General features: G+C 48.5%; 1 protein-coding gene across 1 annotated transcript in view; it reads right to left on the bottom strand.

Annotated features, from left to right (window-relative positions):
* The window catches only part of ITGB5 (integrin subunit beta 5), a 57,439-nt gene extending 42,835 nt beyond the window's left edge, over window positions 1-14,604 (bottom strand). The window contains exons 1-3 of the mRNA XM_038142246.1: window positions 13,965-14,604; window positions 9,899-9,984; window positions 2,809-3,013 (exon numbers count right to left, since the gene is read on the bottom strand). Coding sequence (XP_037998174.1) covers window positions 2,809-3,013; window positions 9,899-9,984; window positions 13,965-14,589 — 916 coding nt within the window. The 5' untranslated portion in view covers window positions 14,590-14,604. The remainder of the gene's footprint in view (window positions 1-2,808; window positions 3,014-9,898; window positions 9,985-13,964) is intronic.
* Between the last annotated feature and the right edge of the window lie 8,772 nt (window positions 14,605-23,376).

Raw genomic sequence — 23,376 nt, 5'->3', positions numbered from 1 at the left:
GCATGCATTTTGTGGGGGAACAAAGAAGAACATAACTCATGTAGCAAAAAAACTGTTAGCACTGATTGCAGGGTAAAAGACTGATTGCAAGATTGACTTTAATTCAGTGCTGCAAAAAATGTGTTTAAATCTGGGAAAATTCTTTCCCATGCCCATATTTTTCATTCCTACCTATTTTTCCCACTCGAAAAGGGGATGTGTCCTCTGTATTTTGCAATGTTTTCATTTCCAAAACACTGGTCTTCCTGCCAGAAAGGGTATTTGGGATGCTGTGATCAAACGTGCTTCTCTTAATAGCTACGAATTTATTAGTCCCTGAGAAGCACCAAAACCAACAGGATCCTGTGGCTGGTTCCTCTTTCATTCCTAACTGCACAAACCAATTATGTCAGAGAAAATATCACTAATGTATGTAGATGTAAGTGCAAAAGAATTTATTATTCTCTATGGACAGTATTACTCTCACACTTCTAGGGATAATCCAGCCCCCTCCTTCCTCACATATTGTTTCCACCATCCTCTCCTTTTCCTTTTACTGAAATGTTTTAAACTCAGAGCTTAATCCAGAATTTTTTCTTGGACACCATCATGCAGAAGCAGTGCAGAAATTGGAAAAATTTATTTTGATCAATTAAAGAACATAAACTCAACAATCATGCTTATCCAGCTTATTCCTGCTTGGTGAGGCTTATGGCTTGATGAGCAACACAGCTGCCTCTATACATTTTTAAAGTCTGTTTACACTATTGCTATTTCTTTTAGCTAGGACATGCTGCTTTATAGCTGGGCTGAAGATTAAAAAGCAATATTATAAAAACTAAATGCTCAATCCAAAAGCTACGCTGTAAGGACATCAATTTAAGGCCTTTGGAGTTTAGCTGAGGACGCAGATTTGGGGATGTGACTTCTGCCACGGCATGATGAGATCAAACTGCCTGGGTGGGAACAGCAAACAATTGACAATCCACTCCCTTCTGCTTCTGCTTAGTGGTCTAAGAATAAAAGATCACCATTGCCACAGACCGCCACCGCGTGAATTCGCCTTTGAAATAGGACACCCCTCCTGCCCAAAATTAAATCAACGTTGTCTCCTTCTTGTCTTAGGTTCACAGGGTGAAACCTGTTCTCCCAAATTCAAGGATTAATGGACAATTTAAACTGGGCCTGCTAATGCAAGGGTTTAGGAAGTCATCAGCTTGAAGGTGAAGTGTTGACCAACATCACAAAGAGAAGAAAAATGGGAGGTACTATCACAGACATCCAGGTTTGCCCCTCCTCCTGCAATGACTCTGATGCTCTGCAAGAGGAGCATAGGAAGAGGAGTTACTGGCTCAGAGTGGGAATTGCTGCAGGGGTCCCCAGGGTGATTCCTGCAGCTCAGCCCAGACTGGAGGGCTCCTCCATCACAAAGAACTGAGGATGGCCATGAGTGTGGTCCCCACAAGGGTGGGCAGAAGCAGCACACCAGCCCTGCGCAGCCCAAGGCTTCCAAAAGCCAGACCCCAGGGGGACACAGGGAGATGGATCCCCACACCCTGCCACTGACTGGAGCAGTGGACACTGAATTGGCAAAACTGTCAGGGACTGGCAAAGCAGAATTCGCTGAGCACCAGGCACTGCGTGTGGAGGATGCACAGGAGATGAGATGTGGAAGCTGAGCCAGCCCTTTCTGTCAGGAATTGCCTCAAGAAACAGCAGTAATAACAACTCCCTTTTGTTCCCTTTTCTAACACAACATTCAGTGGCAGAAGCCATGCATCCAGATGTATGAACAGCAGTGACTGCTCTCAGGTAGCTGATTTTAAAGCTTTGAAGCAAATTTTTTTTAGATTTGAGGGTCTGACCAATGACAGCTGAGGAAGTTAACTGAGAAACATGACAACTTCTAACTTACACAGCTAAAACTAAAACTCTTGCAGCAACTGGTAGGCTCTGGGAGAGCACTGATAGCATAAGCACCAGCTCAAATCCCTGTTTTTCTTCAGCAAAGCATCAATATTTCTCTTTTCTGTACGCTCGTGAGAGCTGTCACAAAACACTAAGCCTTAGAAACCCACACCAATCGCTTATAATGAATCAAGCTTTTATATTTGCTTCTTATCTTTGCAATAAAGAGCTTTTTTCCCTCTTCAGAAATGTCAGCTGCCAAATTTTTTCAAGAATTCTAAACCCACATTAAAGCCTCCCCCCACCATGCAAAAACTTTTGATAACAAGCATGCTCGCATAGCACAGATGAGCTGTTCCCTTCTAATTTTTAATTAAAAGGAAGAGATTGAAGAAAAGTGATGGCTCAGGAGAATGAAAGAGGGACCTGGCTACAGTCCAAGGCCTGAGTCACAAGTTCAAATCTCCATCTTCTGCCTTGATCCCATAGCTCTTTTGCATACCGACAGAAAACAGATATGTGGGTTTGTTTCCAATTTATAGAAGGATCTGTCTCAGTTTAGAGTCATGCCCTGTCAGCTTAGTGGAGAAACCAAAGTTATTTTAACTCCTTCCACACAGTGGTTCCATTTTGAAGCTGAGTAGGTTCCCCCTAAACACATGCAGGTGTTAAGACCATTACTGGTAGCAGTTGTGGGTGGGCTTTGACTGACTTTGCCCAACAGCAGTGTCCTCTCACGGAGGACACGTGCCCCAGCCCCAGACCTGTTTGTGACTCACCACCAAAGTTCAAAGGTATGGAAGGGGCCAGCAGTCACCTGCTTTAGTGGGCTACAAGGCCACAAGCAGCAACGTGCTCTTGGCATGCCCTGGCCACCCTTTCTCCCTCCCCTCACACCCCACGGAGCCGCTGGGGACTCACCAGGACGAAGATTCAAGGCGACCTTCTGAGGTGTGATCTGCGTGACGTCCAGGTGGCTCTGGCCAGAGCCCTTGCTGCTCAGAGGGACGTTCTTCACCACGCTGATGCTGCTGCTGGGGTTCTCGATGGCTCCGGCACAGCCGTTTGCAACCAGGTTCTGCAGGAAGTCGCACCGGGATGTGATGGACTTTGTGCTGCTGAAATCCTGGGGGGTGAAGAAGGGACAAAAAGGAAGTGGAGGGGAATGCATCAATCCCACAGCAGGGGCTTTGTTTTGACATGCTGGTATCTAACAACTAGGCGATGACAAGGAGAAGCTGGTGTCCTTTGTGGTGACTGTACTTGGAAGGAGCCTGCACTGAGCCTTGAGCCTTTCAAAAGGATCAACCAAAAAAGGAAGTTCTATGAGGATTTGAACACTGAATTTGTTCACAGAGCACTGAAACAGAAACCTAACCCTGTGTTTTTAGCCCAGCTACAGCAGCAGCACCTGTTCCCAGCTCTGGCGACAAGACAGCAAGGCAAAGCACTTGGTTTGCTGCAGGGACAGCCCATTGCCATCCCTATTATTTTATGCACATGCACCGTCTCAAAGGAGCTTTGCAAAAGAAAGGCCAAGGAGGTGGCACTGAGGGAAGCAGGACAAACCCACCAACCCAGAGAGGGACAGGTAAAGATGTGAAGCTGAAAACAGGCTGGGTGGCTCCCTCTTCCCTGGGCGAGACACCACACATCCCCACACAAGCACTGCGTGGAGAGGAAGGGAGGTGGGAGAAACTTCACAGGAGCTGGTGAAAATGCAGACTGTGCCCACCACAGACAGTCAGGCACAGGCAGCAAGGTGCAGGCAGAGGGTCACTCCCAAAGGATGGCCAGGAGTCTCCCAACACCCATCCCAGAGCTCCAGCCCTTGCTGCGAGCCCCGTGCGTGGTGCACAAAGCAGCCTTGTGCAGGGCAGCGCTCAGGAACAGCCAGTGCAGCACACAATGCACCCTTTTGCAAAGAGCCTGTTTGTTAGAATGCCTTTTTTTTTTCTCCCCAAAAGTGCCAAAGGGAACAAGTCACATGCCCAAAACTTACTGTATTTTCAACAGTCAATTCCTACTTATTTCTGCACTACAACAATAGAGACAACCCTCTTCAGCTCCAGGGCTGAGGGACTAACATGACATGAAATAATTCAGAGAAGATGCTTGCAGCCATGCCAGCCCCTCCTTCAGCTGTTCAGCCAAAACCACTGTGGGGCTGAATAAACCTCACTTATGGCTGAAACTCCAGCATGGCAAAGGACAGGAGAGGAGCCTCTCCCTATCAAGGAGGGAGAGGCTCCTGACAGATCCTCATGAGGTGATCTCCAGGGGTCCCTCAAGGACAAGCTTGGATACAGGGCTCTGGGACACAGACAGAGCTTCCAGCTGCATTTTTCTCACTACAAGGTCCCAATGCTATTTGAAAAATGAGAGATTTGCATTCCAGCATCCAGCAGCGGGGTCCGGCCAAGAAACCGACGACGGCACATCAGATGGATACGAACACAAATTTCTTGGAACACATCGTGTAAACAGATGAACTTCCAAAAAAGGAGGACTGGGACTATCTAAATCATCTCCGGCATGACAAAATAAAAATCAGAATCCTTCACAAAACTGAAAACAACACCCAGCCTTTCAGAGCCGCACATTTCAGGCAGCCTTGGAGAAAAGTTTCTCTCAGATGTGGTTTTACCTGAAATCAGCAAGAACCTGGTGGGGTCCTGGTGTTCCCCTGGGCCTATCCACCCAGCAGCAGGGGCAGATGCTTTCCTACTCTCCCAGTACCCAGACCACAGCTCCAGGTGAACACCCCTGCCAGCTCATTTCTGCTGCCACCTATTAGAAAGGACACTCAAAAAAAGTGTTGCAAAAAGCAATACAAACAGCCCAGGAGCACAGCTGGAACTTCTAGTTACTCTCAAGTAACTAACATTGGAGAGAAGCATCCAAATAGGACAATATTTAGGGCTGCTCGCATAACTGCAGCTTCTATCAGGCATTCCCAAGCCTTCCCAGGGTCTGCTCCAAAGATTCCAAAGGAAGTCCAGGGCGTCAGGGGGAAGCCCCTACACAACTCTTAGGTCAGCAGTACCTTTGCACTCCTCCAGGTTCCCCTTGCTTGATCCAGCTATTTTCTCTAAACTTTGCCCTAAAATGAGTCCAGAGGACTTACCAAAGGGCAGCAATTGCTAACCTGCAGCTCCAATCAAACCCAGCTATTTTCTTGTTCTGTGAAAAGCCATATTACCTGAGGTGGAAGAAAATATCCACCCTCAGTGGTGAAAATGCCTGAGGGGAAAGTGGTGCAGCTCAGCACCCAGGGGTGCAGGACTGACCCCTACTTCATCTTGATTTCTTACCCAAGCAAAGTAACACTGAGCAGAGTGGTGAAAGTCCCAGCAATCACCACTGCACCCTGCAAACAAACACCCAAGCTGCACCCCCAGGTCAAAACCCAAAGCCAAAACTGGGGCTACCAGGTACCATCCAACTCTAGTGCCAAGTTTTCTGTGACAGAGAAAATCAAGGTTCATTGGGGTTCAGTAAAGGGAAAAAGTATGAGCAGACCTGGGGAATAAAGGGCATTGCACAGGTCCAGACAGCTCATGAGAAACCACACCAAAAGGCTGCCCCACAGCAGCTCAGACACAGCACAATGGTTCAAACTCCAGTCTTCCCCAAGCAGAGAACACCCTGGGGTCAGTGAAGCAATTCAATGTGCCCACACATCTGTCAATCATCCACCTGCAGGTCTGCTTGGGCAAGAAATGCAGCAGATGCCCCTCACAAGGGGGAACCACCCCAGACTTTGCTTTGTGCCACAGGGGAGCACTCTGGAAGATCCCCAGCCCCTGTCAGTCACTCCGGCTGCTCCAGCCCCCATCGGTGCTAACAAGCTCACAAAGGCGAATGCACACAGGCAGACAGGATGAATGGAGACAACAGTGTGACAATTACATGCTCATCAGATTGACAGCTTTAAGACAAATTGCTTGGTTCATGCTATAAAAACGGAGAATAGCACTCACTGTATCTAATATCTAATTCCTGACTAGGCATGTCCCTACCATTCAGCCCATCCTGTTCTCTTTTGCTGAAGGTCTCAATCATTTTTTGCTTTAATCAATCCAGTTCTGCAATAATTCCATCTGAAACATGCCTGCTTTCTCCATTAAAAAAAAAAAAAAAAAAACCAAAAAAAAAAAAACCACCCACCAACACCAAAAAACAACTTGACATGCTCCCTTTAGGAAGATCCTTGATTTTCTTTCCTCATTCTCTAGGCACACATTTCTGAGATGGAAGAGGATGAGGTAAAAGCACCTGCTGGAAAACAGAGGGTGCCACTGGGGAAATTTCAGTTCACTTACTCAAAAAGGACATTTCAGTTTAATTAATGTGTGTCTCTGGTTTCCATGTACACACACAAATGCACCCACATAGGTAAAGGACAGATGAACACAGTTCATCCACCTAACAAACACATCCAACAAACAAGAGGAGCCTCTGCACACTGGTACACTGCTCCCCAAAGCAGCAAAAAAGAAAACATAATGGTGAAATTTCACCCCCATACTGGTACTCCCAAAGGCTCTTTTGAAGAGCTTCACTCCCTGCAATCAGCCCAGGAAGGTTTATCACAACCACAACACCCACCTGTCTATCACATCTACCCTGGCAGCTCAGAGGACAGCACTGAAGCCACTTCCTGAGCTCCCTGTTCTCCCCAGCAAATCCAAAAAGTCCTGCTCGGCCTGGGCAGCCACGTGCCACTGCAAAAAATTCCACAAGCATCCTCTGGTCCCACACATGGAAACTAGGCTGCCACAGAGATACAGCAACCCCACAGGCCAGTGTGCAGCTTTCAGTGAGAATATTTCACCAGCACCATGGCAGCAATTTCTCATCATTCCCAGCTTCTCCTAGACCTTGCAGATTCCTCAGTTCCAGCGTGGATGGAAAGGCTGCAGCAGTCTCCATCACACCAAGAGTCATTCTCCCTCAGAGAGCCCTGTTTCAAGGCATGCTCAGTGATGGTTAAGGCCACATATTCACGCCTCCTCTTCCAAGCACCATGAAAATCACCACCTTTGAGGCCTGCCTTTCAAGGTATTCTTCCACAAGCCAACAGAATCGATGTCTGCTCCCAAATTTCCAAGAGCCCAAAGACCTGTGGTTAGCTCAGCAGCCCCTGGAGGCTCTAGGGCTGCTGCACACCAGAAGCTGCTCTCATCAGCTCATCCATCATCACCCCTTTGGATGGGAACAGAGATGCTGAGCACAAGCAGAAGCAAAAAGAAGTCCAACCAAGCCAGGGGACGTGATGCACGCAGTACCAACAGGTTGGGAGGTGGCAGTCATAAAGTGAGAGCACCTTGACTGCTCTGCTGTAAGATCTATCTGTACACATCCCCTTACCCTCACAATTCAGGGCAATGTAAATTCAGGAAACCTTATCCCTCCTGGGAAACTACTGGGATAGGGCTCCCGAAGAAACTGGTATGATGGTACCACCAAGTGATATTATTCCCCCAATGTTTCCCCAAAGGAAATACAAGAAGGTATACATGTACAGGAAGATCAATTATACATGTAGTTATGCAATGCAATTATATACACAGCTATACAATGTGTATATATATATATAAACCATATAACAGACATCTCTAAACATACTGTATACATTATATATAGAATTATACTACATGTACTGATAAACTTCTACCATATATATTTCCTGACAAAATTATTAATTTTTGCTTGCAAAGTCGATAAAAGCTGGCCCAATTTGCCCACAAACCTGTAAAGTAAATGCAAAGGGAGCACAAAATACACACAAATCAGCTGACTGAGGTTCTACCAGAGCACAGCTGCCATCTGGGGAACACACTCCCAAATCTTACCTCTGATATTTAAAGAGCAGCAGAGCTATAAAATCTGACTGGCATACATGCAACCAGGAAACACAGATAGCAAACTTCAGCCAATGGAAAACACTAAGGAAAACACATTAACAGCTATTTAACAAATTTAATAAACCTGACTAGGCTGCAGCAGAGGGAAGGGGAATAAGGTGGTGAAATGACTATGAAACGAAGGCGGATATTATAGAGTTTATAATATTACTTTAAAACTTTCTGAAGTTGAAAAACTCCAGGCATCTTGGAAATCCCATTACCTCACCTGATGATCTCAGCTAAAGAGAAATAATTAGTTTCAAACAGTATATTCTAAAAAAATTACAAAAAATACAGAATTAGGATAAGAACTTGCTAAGTTTAAGCATGCAGCATGTCATGGGAACAGCAGCTTTTGAACACATAGCTCTTGGCATAAAACACCTTGAACTGTATATTTTTAAATAGCTTCTGCAGGCTAAAGGTCAGGAAGTATTACAGGACTTCCCTGTAAACACCCATCTTCCTCCTTGGCCCCTCCATTCCAGTCAGGAATTTTCTTTTTTTTTTTTTTTTTTTTCAGTAACTACCCTGTTTGCATGATAAGAGTCAGGCTGCCAGTCCCATTAGTACAATTAGTGGTCACAGGGACCACCACATAAACATTTCCACTAGCAGCATTCTGCAGAAAGTTGTCTTTTCATGCCAAGTAAGGAAAAAAAAAACAAAAACAAAAAAAGCACAAGCTATTGGGTACCCATAGCTTAATAGCAGCGTTCCTGGATCCAATCTCTCCTCCACAGATTAGCTGGCTGGAAGAGGAGCTCTTACAGCTGTTTACAAGATGTCTCAGAAGCAAGATCTATTGCTTTACCCTTTCCCTTCTGCGCACCAATTGCCTGGCTGGAAAAAACAACCCAGGAAAGCTGTGACGCTGTCAGGCAGTGTGGTGCTTGCAGCATTACAGGGTTTTCCCTGGAGAGCTGCAGCTGAGCCTAGCAGTGAAACATCCACTGAAACAGACCTGGAGAGCCAGAGGCTGGGGCACGCCCCCAGGACCCAGCCAAACCAGAGGGACTGCAAGCCACCTTCACCCCACATCCATCTCCATCCCTAACCCCATCCTCTGCCCTGGAGCTGGCGGCTGCCCCAGGCAGGCCTGGCAGGAGGAGGGAGGGGAACAGCAGAGGGGACAAGGATAGCCACACTAGAGGAATAAGGGTCAGCAGGGAACAGAACAGCATCACCACCGGCCATGCCCATCGAGAGGTTCAAGATATCTACTGCTCTGGGGTGCTCCCATCCCAAAACTGGCTCCTGACACAGCAGCTGTGCCAGCCTGTTTTTCAGATTTTTCCATACACCTGAAAGCATCCATCCTTCTCTCCTGAACACCTAGGGCAGGCACTAAGCAGACAATTGCTTTCTATGCATCAAACACTATTAGGGCTTTCACACACCTTGTTCTCTAGAAATTCTAAGTCTGCTTGATAAGACATGTATTGGATTATATATATATAGACCTAAACTCATGAGCAGCCCCTAGGGAGCAGGGGGAGGTATCTGCAATTGCTCACAAACAAGGAGGTGCAGTTGAATTATGGGTGAGCAGCTTCAGCATCAGCTCAAGGATGTATTTTCCCTCTGAAGTGCTCAGTTACTCTGTGAAACTCATGGCACTGATGCCAGAAGCACGGGTCACCCCCAAAAAATACCACAATAGATTCAGAAAGGAGAATTATCTTTGTTACAGACAAAGAGCCCATGTCAGGCCACACGACAAGGGACACGTAGCAGGACACTAGCCAGGAGCTTGGGGCTTTTTAGGGAGAGAGCTTTGGAGCAAGGCTCCCTGTAACACAGAGCCCATGCAGGGACCCAGCATCCACCGAAAACAAGAAGGTAATTGAAGGGACAGAAGGACTGAAGGAACAGTGCTGCTCTGTTGAGGGTGAGTGGGGGTCAAAGTGGGGTCAGACACTTATTTCCTATGATGTCAAAGAGCTGAGGAGTCACATACACCCAAAACACACTAGGGCATGGAGCATCCTCTGCCCTCACTCACCCCTTGCGGCACAAGTCAGGAACAGGCAAGGTGAGAAAAGAGCTCCCTTCCAGTGCTACAAAAAGCATGAAACAAACGAGGTGTGTCCACCTACCTCCTTGGAGCACCAGGCACACTTGGGATGGATGAGGAGACACTCTTCACAGGACGTGGCGCTTCCACTGGTGCACAAATTGAGACCTTCAGCAAGAGAGAACAGTGTGGGCTGAACGGTTATTCCACTCCAAAGCAGTGCTTAGGGTGCTTCTGAGACATTCTTAATGCTAAACACACTGTAAATTCAAACAAGAGCAAATAATCTCCTAGGAGCCTAAAAGGCAGGAGAAGCTGTAAATCTCTCTTCACCTGTAAGGGGGTCTTGTTTTCTTTTCCTTCCCTAAGGTAAATGAAAAGGACAGAAACTTGCTTTGGGGTGCTGAGAACCTATAAAAAATGACTGAATCTGGTGGTTTTTCTTCACTCTTTTTCAATGGTGTCGGGTTAGTAAGAGTCCAGCTGCTCATATGCCTAATCAAAGACTCCCATTGCTGTAGGCAGAGCTCAATAACTGTTTGACCACTCTGAAACATGGAGCTGGCTGTCCAAAAGCCCTGAGATGCTGACTCTTAAAGACACATCTTTAAGCATATCTTCTCATTTTTTCTAGCTGAATATATGGGGGGGGCCTCTCCCCATAATTCTCATATTAAAGCACTCTTGAAGCATACTCATCTCCTCTTCCCACACAGGTGATTCTCACACTGGACTCATGTTGCAGTACATTACTTTTATTTTACTACAAGAGACATTTCCACAGGATATCCAGGCTAAGCCTTGCAGTGTGTTTGCTCTGGGACATGTCCAAAGCAGCAGGGGTGGAAGACACCGAGGGCTCTCCCTGCCTGTGATCCCAGCAGGGGCATCAGCCAGGCTGATGCTCTTTGCTCCTGGATTGCTGGTGTCCAGCAGCACGAGGGGTCCTGAGCAGGTTTCACTTACAAAATCCACAATTTGCACTTTGGGCTTTAAAAATGAAGTGGAACCACACAAGTAAAGCCAAAGTAGACATGGATGGTATGGGCTCTGAATGCAGCAGCTTGTTCAAGCGTGCCTGTGGCTATGAATGTGCCCTTCCATACCACTGATGGCCCAGCTCCCCCGGGTGCAGCTATTAACTTCCACTGTCAATAAATGATTAAAGAAATCTTCAACCGAGGTTTCAGCACAGAGGCTGCACACTCCAAATGAAACGCCTCAGGCCTGAACTCCCAATCTGCTATTTTTTCCAACCCAAATGTCAATAAAAGCATTGTCAGGCCTCTATTTTCAGCCAGTTGCATCTGCAGATACCAGTGCACCACACTGCTGCTGGATGTAATCTGCAGATTCTGCAGAGCTGCCAATAGCTGCTGAAGAGTCCCATGAAGTTTTCTCCTGACCCAAGAACTTTCTGCCACGAGAGCTTTGGAAGAAGGATTTTTGCTGTATCCCATGTGAATATTGCACCAAGAAATGGAAAGCAGTGGCCGCCTGGGTCGCTCCCGCAAGGGGCTGAGCTGTGAGCACAGGAAGCAGTGAATCAAGCTGGACAGCTGGAGGAAAACCTGGCATGCCCTGGACTAAAAACAAAAAGAGGATAAGTAGGTCCTGTCAGTCACTGCAGAGGCCTGGCCGTGCCAGAGCCCTGCACTGACGGGTCTGTGCTGCCCGCAAGGTGGTTAACTCTAACCCCAGAGAGCCAAGCCCTGCACTCTCTCTATGGCTCTCATTCAAACAAGCTCCTTGGGCTCATTCATACCAAACAAGAGCCTTCTTAAGAGTGTGGGGCTTTTTTTCCTTCTGGCTGTTACCACATCCCCAGGCATTTCATTCCTTTTTCACATTCAGAAGTTATATTCCAGCTCCTGGACACTACAAGAGCTCAAAACATAAATAAGTAGTATAAAGCAAAATGTAACTTGTTCAACTGAGTTAAAATTCAGACAGCAATTAACACTTGCATTTGCAAACCCTACAACATGGCCCAAAGCCTCTCCTTGGGAGCTGCAGCTCTGGCAGCTGTGCACAGGGTAACCCAACAAAAATGATGGGCTTTATATAGCAAATACTTGCATCCATACCCTGGCTACCCAGGCCTGGCTCTCCCACAGCTTCACTCGCCCATCCGCATGGAAATATTTACCTCCATTCCTGACTGCTGGGTTTTTGAGAGTTTACTTAGTCACAGTAATAGCTGAATGAAAACCAAGGTCTCCTCCTTCCACTGCGTGCCATGACCAAAGCAGCCCACGCTCCTGTGGCCAGCCATGGGGTGACATTCCTCCCGGTGGCAGCTTTTGAAGTTTCCAAGTATGCTTTTCTTTCCACTGGGCAGCAACACTAAACCATTTCCAGCATTGTTGTGAAAACGGAGCTTTGTGAAGCCCTCCAATTTTAGACTGAAACCTGAGCTTTTTGAGCTGGAGTAGAAACACGCAGGATTTTCCAGATGCAAGTCTTTGCTGTGCTTGGTTCAGTGCAGTCTCTCCCAAATCCAGTATAGGAAGGACCTGATGATGCTCATGCCAGTCCAGATCCTTGCAGATGCTGGGGCAAGTCACCCACTGAGACTGGAAGGAGCTCAGTCTGCTCCTTGGCCTGTGATACATTTAATGAAATCACTCCTGAAAAACCAACTGAAGTTCTCATAATGGGGAAAATTCCATCCAGGGTTTAGCTGGGATTACTCTGGAGGTAAATAATCCACTCCCTGGATGGCTGAGCTGCACTGCCCACATACAGTCCTTCATACTGATGCCACTCAGTCCTAAGCCCTGCTCCCTATTTATTTTGCACAATAGTGTCCAGCAAGCACAAAGAACATCTCCAAATGACATCCTTCCCTTGGGCTGAGCTGCAGGAGAGCCCACAAAAGCAGAAGATTACAGTGTATTCCACTAGACAGCGGAGATTTTAATACATCAAACTACAGATGCAGAGCAAGATAGGAAACTCTGATGAAAGGTACTCATCAAATTTACTCATAAAGATGCTCCAGGCAATCAGACCTCATTTTAAACCTGTTCTGCAAGAAATCCTAGTTTGGGCAGCTCCTTAAACAGGGGTGAATGTACTGGCTTGCTTAGGGAAGACAGAGAAAAAAAAAAAGTGATGCACTTTATACAGCTAAGCATGCAAAAGGAGCATTTTATCTGTGCTTGCAACAAGCATTCTAAGAGACCCGAGATGGTCAGCTGCAATACTGAACCATCAATTTCATGCATCAGGCATACAAAAAAAAAAAAAAAAATTAAGAAAACTTCTCCTGAGCTTTTGCAATTACGTGCCACAGCACTCTGCAAGATGAGCCTCTTCCCAAGATTACTCATTAAAATATCAAGCACTGAGAGTAGGTACTGGAATGGTGGACTTAGGCATTTTGTGGGCTCCCTTCTTATAAAAAAAGTTTCCCCAAGTGCTCAGAGAGGAGGGAAACCCTATTTCCAGTACTGCTAGAGCAGAGTTACAAACTGCACTGCAGTTCACGTGTGCGTGTGGAAACCGAGAGCATCCCCATGAGGGACAAGGACCTCGCTCTAGGTACCACGGTTCAAGGTGCAAGCGAGGAACGACACAAGGTGAGAGCGTGGAGACCGGTGACCGGCAGGGCGACAGCCTGCGTGCGGCTGTCCGCTGCAGCTCCTCATGCCATCGATTACACGCACCGCGCTCAGGCAAACATCCCGGGGAAGTGCTCACCCTGAACAGAAGCGGCTGCAGCCGCTCCCATTAGGAATATATATAGAGCGAGGTGCATAAATAGCAGTTCCGTGCTTTTTAAGGCCAAGGTGCAACACCCCGCGGACGCGGTCCGTGCCCCGCAGCGCTGCCGGAGCGCGGCTCCCCGCCGCCCGCAACCGGGGGCACGGCGGGAGGGGGCCGGGGCCGGCGCCGTGCCGGGGATGCGCGGAGAGCCCCGGCAGTGGCCACCCCCGGCTCGGGGACAGCGGGGACAGAGGGGACAGCGTCCCGCCGGCTGCGGGCGCACGGCAAAGCGGGCGCCGGGGGGAGGCACCGGGAGGGGGGGGCGGGAGGGAGACCACAGACGGTAACGGAGAGCCCCGAGGCGGGTCTGGGGGACAAGCCGCCTTCCGGAGCGGCGCTCGCAGGGCCCGGGGCGGCGGGAGCGGAGCGGCCCTTACCTCTGCCGGGCTGCAGCGGGGCGGCCAGGAGGAGGAGGCGGAGGAGGAGGAGCGGGGGGGGCCGGCGGGCGGCGGCGGGGGCCGGCAGCCCCCCTCGGCGGGGCATGGTGCGGCGGCCGGGGCGGCCGGGCTGCCCTTCCCGGCCGGGCCCTCCCCGCCGCCTTTTGTGCGGCCGCGGCGGCGGCGGCGGGAGGAGGAGGCGGGGGCGGCGCCGCGGAGCTGCCCGGGGGCGGCGGGACGGGACGGGGCGGTATGCGGTGCCCCGGTCCGTGTGCCTCTCCGCGTGTCCGTGGGTCTGTGCGTGTGTCTGTCCCGCTCCCGAGGGTGCGCTGCCGCCTCCCCGCCCCGCGCAGGGAGGCGTAGCCCGGTCCGGAGCGGGACCCGCGGGCACGGCCGGGCCCACGGACACGGACGCGGACACGGACGCGGACACGGACACGGACGCGGACACGGACACGGGCACGGGCACGCTGCCTCTGCGGATGTAGATGTGGCCGCAGGACAGGCACAGCCGGACACGCGCGGCGTGCGCGGACACACGGACACGGGCACGCACACAGATGTCCCCGCAGGCACACGAGGAATGCGCGCCCTCCTCTCCGCTCGCAGCAGGGCTTGCTCTCATTCCCCACGGGTCAGTGCCTGCTCTTACGTGGCGCTTTTCCCGCTTCAGGGATTTTCTCTGTGCAAACAGACTGGGTCCATTTGCTGAAGGCTCTTGGAGCCAGGGCACCCGGGCAGCGCTGCGCTCACGGGCTGACGGCTTTTTGGCACGGTCCACGCCCCCGCCGCCTGGGACATCAACACTTCAGATCGAAAGGAAGCATCGGATTTATGGTCGTGTTTGGGTTGCTGCAGAGCTTTCTGTATTCTTCTGCTTTTAAAATAAATAATAAAACATCCCTAGAGCTCGTTGTTGCTTTTAAAAGCAGTTTATAGTAACGGGTAACTTACTCATGACCTGCAGACCTTCATGACACCCTCAAGTCTACTGGATCTCACCATCAGATTTTGCTTAAAACACAAAAGTGTTTTGTGTTTTAAGTGTTGTGGTGCTGTTCTCAGACAGAAGTGATTAACTGTAATGCCACCTGCCAAAATTCTCCCTTACTTGCATTGATTCCCAAAGCTGCTTTCACAACCCTTGCTGATTTCTTCAACCTCTTCATACCCCCGGGAAAAACCAGGTTTGGGTTTAAAGTGACTATTTGTTGTTTTAGGAAATACACACCTACAAAAGTTGTAACATTTTAACTGTCCCAGGGCTGCTAAATCAAAGAAGTCCTGGTGTGGCTGTGGGAGCATCACAACCCTACTGCTCGCAACCAGTGCAAAAATATCACTAAATGCCTCATCAAAACCTCTGCCGTGGTAGGAGTGTGGTGAGTGGGACAGGCAGTAACCTACAAACTGCCCTCGAGCTGTGCTTGGGGAAAGGGACAGCATCAGCTGTCCCAAAAACATAAGGTGCCTGCTGTCACCTGTCACCCTTTATTAATAATAAAATTAATATTGGTCCTGTTGGGACTGACCTGGACGTGCAAGATGTGGTGCGTGGGAACTTTGAAGCAGGTTGGTCCTCTGTGGAATATTTTTAAAATTCCTGTGGGGGGAAAAAAAAAAAAAAAAAAAAAAAAAAAAGAAAAAAAAAAGAAAAAAAGAAAAGAAAGTCAAATGCAGATCCTGCACTTGCAAGAGATAAAGTACCCAATATGAGCAGCACTGCCCAGAGAGGCCTTGTATAGACCTAGAAGTCCCTTCTTGGGTCTTCTGGCCATGCCCAAGTACCCCAAGACACAACTGCAACTACAAATATCCACTGATGGACTCGTGTTTGAGAGCTTTAAACTATTCCTGGCTGTAGGGGCAGGGAGACACTCGTCTCTCATCCCTGTGTCCTGCCATGCTGCCCTGGGAGCACTGGGTGAAGGAGCAGATGCCCAGGGGCAAGTGGCAAACGAGTAAGGGAGGAAAAGGAAAAGCAGGGCCATGGGGTAAAGAAACTACGTGGAGGGAAGGAAACCACCTTCTGAGACTCAACTGTGGCATCTCAAGGAGCAGAGAAGAGGGCTTGAGGAGGCAAGCAGTACTTTCAGAAGGAATGTATTGCAGCAGGACCAGAGCCAGGCGAGGCGTAGGAGCTCCCCAGTCACTGGTTATATTTAGCTGGGCTCAGCTGAGGCCGAGCTCTCTCTTCCTCCAGGCGACTGTGGCGCTGGCACAAGCACCTGGTGCTCGCTGTGCCCAGGCTGTCCTCATCCCACAGCCCCCATGAGAAACCCCCTCAAGACGGGGGAAGGTCAGGAGCTGCTGCTATGCACTTTTTGAGCAGTAAGATGTTGTTGATGCTCAACATCTGCTATCAGTCGTTATGTTTTTCAAGCCAAATCCTTTGAAGGTCCTGCAGAGGCACAGGTGGTTTATCCTATCCCAGGGGAGCACCAGTGACCAACAGAGCAGTGTGTGGTGTGTACAGGGAGAGACCCCAGGAGCCACAGTGAGGAAGTGCTGTGGCTTCCCTAATGAGAACAATGTTAACACCCTTCTCTGAAGCTGGTGCTGTGCTCCTGCCCCACATGCAGCAGCAAAAGAGGATGTCATTGCACAAATGGCCAGAGAAGCAACTGTAACACCAAGAGGGGGAACTCATGGTGAACATGAGGTGGGCAGCTCTGTTCCAGGGAAAGCAGGCAGCCTTGTGTCCCTGAGCTCGGCCACCGACCACAAAATGTGGCATGAGCAGGGGTAATGTGTGGCCTGAAATGAGATCCACAGAGAAGGTGTTGCTACAAAACCTTCCTGCTTGCAGGTGACAATGTGTCCTGGTTGTTTTTCTGGAGTCAAGGATGGGGTGGCAGTAGATGCCCCAAAAAAAGATTTCCTTCATGTATGAAACCAGATAACCCCTTGATCTTCATCCTGGGATTCCCTTGTTCTGAATAAGGGATTGAGAAAAAAGCTTTTAGTGCCCATGTCTCAACAAGATTATTATGAACTCAGTAGAAGATGAGTTTGAGGCAGCACCAAGGTTTTGGGAAGAGAATTGAAAAAGGGCTCTGTCTCCTGGGGTTTGTGAAAGGATGACCTACAACAAAGTCTCCCTTGATGTCCAGGAACAGCCATCACTACAGCCTGGGTCTTTTCTCTCTTGACCATCCTGTCTCCTATTTACAAAATACCATTCTTGAGGATCACATAGTCCATGAGATCCCTCAGGCTCCTTCAAGTATTTACGTGCCACAGCCCATAAATACTTGCCAAGGCCCTTGGACTTGGGGTTTCGGTGTCACTGCACAGTTTACTGTAACAGAGAGAGGAAAATTCCTATCTGGAAAGGCCTGATCTTTATGTTCACTTTTTTATCTCTTACACTTTAACCTGTGGTTAAAGCAGAACATAAACCCAGGGTATCTGACTTGGGCATGGATTTGAAAGTGACGTAATTATAAGTTGATTCTTTGTCTCTTTTATCATCAGTTAAAACAAATAAAATCCTTTATCTGAGATACTCCATGTGTTCTACAGATATGTTTTCATTGTCATTTCTTCCTTGGGGCAGAAAGGGTGGATAAAAGCATCTGAGTCACATCTAGATGTCTGCCATGGCACTAAAGAGATCCTGGATTTTCCATGGTGATTCCTTCTCTCTGCACCAGTCTGAGCCACTCCCAGGCCCTTGCACAAAGCCACAGGCTGGCTCAGGGTGAAGCTCCACTTCTGCCTTAGTGTTTCACAAAACACAGCCAGTCTCCAGCAGCAAAATCCTGGGACATCCCTGACTTTCTCCCATTTCTAGACTCTGTGGCCTCAGTTTAGGTTTGCTACTTCCTAGCAGCTGCAGCTGGAAGAAACATCATCTGTCTGGATGTAACTCATTACAGCCACATTATTGGGTATTCCTCATTCAACCACCATCTTTGCAGTAAGCTCAGGATCCCAGGCACAGCTCTCTAGTGTGCAAGAAAGACCAGCTGAGACATCTAAGATTGCCTATTTCCAGAAGTCAAATGGCTGGATGGGGAATCCAGGTGCAGCCTGGTTTCAGGCACCGCTGGTGCACAGCAGGTCCTGAACTTCTCTCAGTCCTTTGGTCCAAGCAACTCTCCATGCAACAAAGGATGGCCAAACTGGAATTCAGATAGTGAAAAAAGTGGACTGATTTATGGTTTTAGTGAAAAGGAGTTTTAGGAGAGCTAGGGTCAAACTGGGGTGTAGGATCAGGGATGTGAAATAAAAGGCAAACTCACTTGAATCTTTGAAACCTCCACCATGTTACAAACAGGTCTTGTATTAGGAAAACACTTCATTTCCCTTTCCAGGTCCTCACCATGCTGTTTGCTGGTTCCTCCTGGCTGTGCCATGATGGGAAATAGGGGAGCAGACACACAAGCTGTGGGCACCATGCAGCTTTGCCATCCCCATGCCGCCTCCTCCCACAACTGAGCCCACAGACCAGGCTGCTGGGGCTTTCACTTCCATGGAAAAAGTTTGTATCCTTCTTTTTCCAAGGAAGCTGTAAAAAAAATACAATTCACACAAAATGCTTGCTAGTAATAGGCAACTACCACATGCCAAAAATTACAATAATAAATTTAATCCTATTTCTATTCTCTGGCTAAAGATGCAGCACATGTTGCTGCTGCCTGCTATAAAAATAGATATTTTTACCATCTAAGGACCAGCCTCTGTTCTCAGATACTCAAGAGCAACACTATTCCCAAACAACTCCTGACCTGCTGAAGAGCAGCGTTGCAACACTTCTGGGAAGCAGAGAACAGCACCTAAAGTGGTTTTGCCAAGTTTTGATCCTCTAATAGATGAAAAAAGGCAGAGCTCAGAATAAATCTCTGAGCTAGTCCATGCCTAAAGCTGCTGGGCTGGAAAGTGAGGGAGGTACAAGGGGGAGACTTTCCTCATGCCGCTGTGGTACATAAAGTTGAGGCAGGGATGATGAAGCCAGACGAAACCTGGCCAAGTTTTGGCATGCCTACAGCCCCTGGAGCAGGCTGGGAGGCACTTGGCTGCCTGAGAGGCTGTCTACAGGAGGGGCTCACTGATGTGATGAACTGAAAAGGGTGATGGATATCTCCAGCCATGAACCATCCCAAAAAATATGCCCCAATCCCCAGAGTTTAAGTAATGCGCCATCAGAGGGACAGGTGTGGGAATGTACTAGGCTGGGACACAGGAAAGGGTTAAAAATTAGCAGCTCCATGGAAACCTGTCTGTTTATCTATTAATGGTTAGCCGCAAGGAAAGCGAGCTCATGAAAAGGTTTTGCCTCTGGTGTGCCTCATCCTGCAACTGCAAAGAGCCAGCCCCATCTTGTGGCCAGGCGCTCTGCTCGGTGCCGGAGAGGAGCGAGAGGGAGGAGGGCTTGGCAGCCCCAAGGTCCGTCCTCACCACCCTGCAGGGCGAGTTGAAAAACATTCTGTCTTCCTGCACATCTTGCCTCACATAAACTGGCCCCACTTTGGTTAGCACCCCGGGAGAGCCGCAAAAGCCAGGAGAAAATGCTGGATGCATCTGGCAGGGGGTTTCCTATAAATGGAGAGCCCAAAGAGATTTCTTTGCATGCCTGCATGTAGGGAAAGCATCGTTAAATACGATGCAAAATGTCAGCAGGTAGAGCCAACTAGGCTTGGCTCCACTCAAATCTCTGGCAAAATTCCCACAGAATGGACTAAAAGTTCCAGTCTTAACCACCTTGATGAGCGCAGTACTCTGGAGGTACAAAAGGGTGTCCAAGGAATTCACCTGGATCTGTGCAGTTTGGACCTCACAAGGCTCCATGCAGCTTTTTCAAATCACAGCTGACACCTGGCTCTTTATTCACTATCTGAAATAAATCACTGGACTCTGGCTTTTTGCTTATTTTTCTGGCAAGTGGGTTTTGCCCAGCATGAGCTTGCTGCAGAATCTGTTCACACCAATCTTGGAAGGACAAAACAGTTGAGCCTACAAGGAAAGACCTTGCTTTGAAAAGAATAATAATGTGCACATGTTGTAACACAAGTGCAGCACAAGCCCTGTTTCAGTTATAGGAATGATATACAGGCCCAGGTCCACAATTCCTCCCCAGAGACCCCTATTCCCATTAATGTCAGTACAAGTTAGGCACTGAAATACCTGCCTGGACTTGACCCCTGTTTCTCACCAATTTAAACATTCCTCTGCTTGAGAGGGGATTAAGAACCTTAGCACTATAATGACCTCTTGAATTCATTGACTGTTTCAGATATGAAACATTTCTTCTTTTAACTTTTGGCTGATTTACCCTATAAAAGACCTCTGTGGATAAAAAAAAAAAAAAAAAAAAAAAAAAAAAAAAAAAAAAAGAGAGAGAAAGCCTTTTTTTCCCCTCCAAAGTCTCATTTATGCAGCAGACTTTCTTTCCCCAGCTACATCCAGATATCTATGACTAAAGGAGAGGCAGAGATTCCCTAATGCTTAACCAGGCTCATGTCTTTCAGCATGGAACAGGCAGCAGTGCCACCAGTGAGGGTCAAGGGGAGCTCTCTCAGGAGGGCTGGGGGCCTTCCTTGCCCTCCCACCCACCAAGATGTGATGGATGTTACTGTGGGAAGATATTAATATCACCTTTGAAAATTGGCTGCCAAACAATGATCAAAAAGGGAAACCAGCTGGGTTTCCTCAGAGTGGCACCAATGGTGTTCAAGTTTCAGAACAGGCAGAAAGAAAAAAAAAAAAAAAAAAGAAAATGCTTGGCTGCCATAGATGTCCACCAAAAGCAATGTTGGGTCCCTCCACAGCAACATTTTTTCATTTTTTGTTTTTTCTCAGTACCCTATTTTCCTTTTCCTTTATCTGACCCTGCAAGTCTCCCAGTTCCCCTGGGGAAATCTCTGCCATGTTTGGGCCACCAGTTGGGCAGATCTTTTCTCTCTGCTCCCTTTGGTGTCACCCACTGTAGTGGGTGCTCTGGGGGACGCTGCCTGGGGCTTGGAGACACTGTCCAGGGGCTTGGGAACCGTGAGAAGCAGGCGAGGCATAGCTCCTTTGTAAGATGTTTTATTTCCACCAGGAGAGGGAGAATGGGAGCTGTTGGTCTCAGTTTGCTTCTCCTGGAGAGGAATAGACTTTGCTCTCCAGAGGTTGCTCCTTGGAGCCTGTGTGTGAAAGGCAGCGCCTTCCAGACTCATAAGCAAGAAGAAGTTTGCATTTTTTCAGTTTTCTGTTTGTAAAACTTTCCCTTTGTTTCTTTTATGAGGCTGTTTTTACACAAACAGCAGAGCCCCATGTACAGCACCTTACCCTGCCTCTGTTTTATGAACAGCCTGGGCATAATTAGGGCATATAGAATCCACTATGTACATATGCCACAGGCATCACCTTTCAGTCCATGCTGCTGTTGAATAAAGCAGCTCAATACAGAAAGAAGCTGAGAAATGTCCCTCTGGTCCAGGATGTCCACCCGGCCCCAGACTGGTCCTGCAAGTGCAACAGGACAGTCTGTCTGGGGCCCCAGCTTCTTTCACAGCCCCTTCCCCCAGCACCTCCACTTTCTCATCCTTTTGTTAGGGGGTATATCTCTCAAGGATGCATTTGCAGCCTCGAATTGCCTAATCTCCTTTTGAACCTGCAGCTACAGCATCCACAGCATCCCGTGACAGCACGTTCACCAACTGTGCCTGTAGGTTTTTTTTCTGTCTGCTTTACACTGACCTCCTCTAGCATTGTGTACCCCTAGATTCTGGTGGGTGTTTGGCTGCCACTCTGAGTCAGAGGCTTTGGAAAGCCATTAATGATGGCTCTGCACCTCACTGAGTCTGCAGAGAGTGCCTGGGAATGCAGCTGGGTACCAGAGCCCCCACACCTGCAGCCCTGGGATGTGCTGCTCCTTTGGGTCCCCAGGATCAGTGTCTGGTCCCAGTCACTTTAACAAACACTTTTTGTGTTTGACCTCATCCCTCCTCTTACCTCAATGAAAGTGACTTCACTTCCTCTTCCTTTACTCCTGTTATCTCTTTACTGTGTTGCCCTTCTCCTTCCAGTTGCTCCAGCTCTTCCAGCAGAACCACTGCAGACTGGCAGACATGGGGAACTCCCCAACAGCTTCTGCTGTGAAAGCAGACACAAAGTTATCACTGACTTTCTCTGCTGCATCGTCATCTCCATCTGCCCCTTCTGTACCCTTGTAGTCAGCATTCTCACTGATTTCCTAGCTGCCTTTGTGGCTTTGGTGTATTTAAAGAGCCTTTTATCAGCAGCTAGAGCATCCTTGGCAAGGCAATTTACAGATCTTATTTTTAGCCCTGTTTCTTTCCTGTTTAATTGTGATCTGACATCTTTTATGGGTTTCTTTGTTCTTGGACCACTTTGGGCTTTTAGAGGTGGGTTTGGGGATTTTTTTTTTTTTTTGACAGGTTGCTATAAAAATCAGTGTTTTCAGCCCACACCCCAAAACCTGGGAGAGGTCAAATTAATGCTGCTGGGAACCCTTAGTAAGCAAAGCTGCTCCATATCCCTCCACCAACACAAGACACATGGAATTGAAACAAAGAGCATTACTGGGCTAAAACCAAAAGGGAAGGATGGGAAATTTGGATAAAATAGCAATTGATGACTTCACAGCTCCAGACTTGACAAATGACAGTCCTCCTCTCACAGGAGTGACAGAGGGGGCAGGGCTAGGCTGGCCTTGCTGTAGATTGTGGGTTATTGAACCACAAATTACCTTAGGATCCTCTGTCTCTGGGTTGTACCAAGGCCCAGTCACCTTCCTGAGCCTGGGATGAAGTTAAGGTAGTCTCCCCTAAACCAGCTAGGAGCAGTCATGTTCACCAGGACACCTGCCTGAATCCCTTCAACCCCCACCTGAGTTTCCCCACTCTCCACACTAGGAGTTTCTGTTGGGAAACCGATGAAAACATCTCGCCAGAGGAGAGGCTCCTTTTCCCTCACCCCTGTCCCCCCTGTTGGAAGGAGTGCTGTCATTCACCTTGGAACCAGCCAGCCATCAAACTCAAGGTACACAAGAAGTGGAAAGTCAAGCCTCTTGGTCTGCAGTGGCATCTTACCTTCCATGTTCACTTTTGCTTGTTCATGCCTCCAGCCTGGCACATTGCATGCAGGGCCTGTAAAAACAGTCTCCCAGAGGAAACAAGGAGTGGCTTCCTCCAGCAGGCAACCAGAAAAAATGCAAAGTGCTTCCTGCTTTCAGGCCTGAAAGGTGCTGCTTTCACCTGCAAGTCTGGATGCTGGGCTTTGCTGGGGAATGTGTTGATGCAGAGGTTCAGCTCTCAGTTTTGAGGCTGGTTTCAGGTGTGAGCAGTGCTAACAGCAGCAGGCCTGATCGACCCACCCGTTCCTAGCCTGCCATCCTGTTGCATTCCTGAGCTGCAGCTCCCCTAAGGCAGCTGCCCAGACCCAGGTTCTTACCCCATCGCCA

This window comes from Motacilla alba, chromosome 7 (genome assembly GCF_015832195.1).
Source record: "Motacilla alba alba isolate MOTALB_02 chromosome 7, Motacilla_alba_V1.0_pri, whole genome shotgun sequence".
Lineage (NCBI taxonomy): Eukaryota > Metazoa > Chordata > Aves > Passeriformes > Motacillidae > Motacilla > Motacilla alba.
Note: the sequence above shows the minus strand (reverse complement) of the source record. Positions and strands in the feature narration are given on the sequence as shown.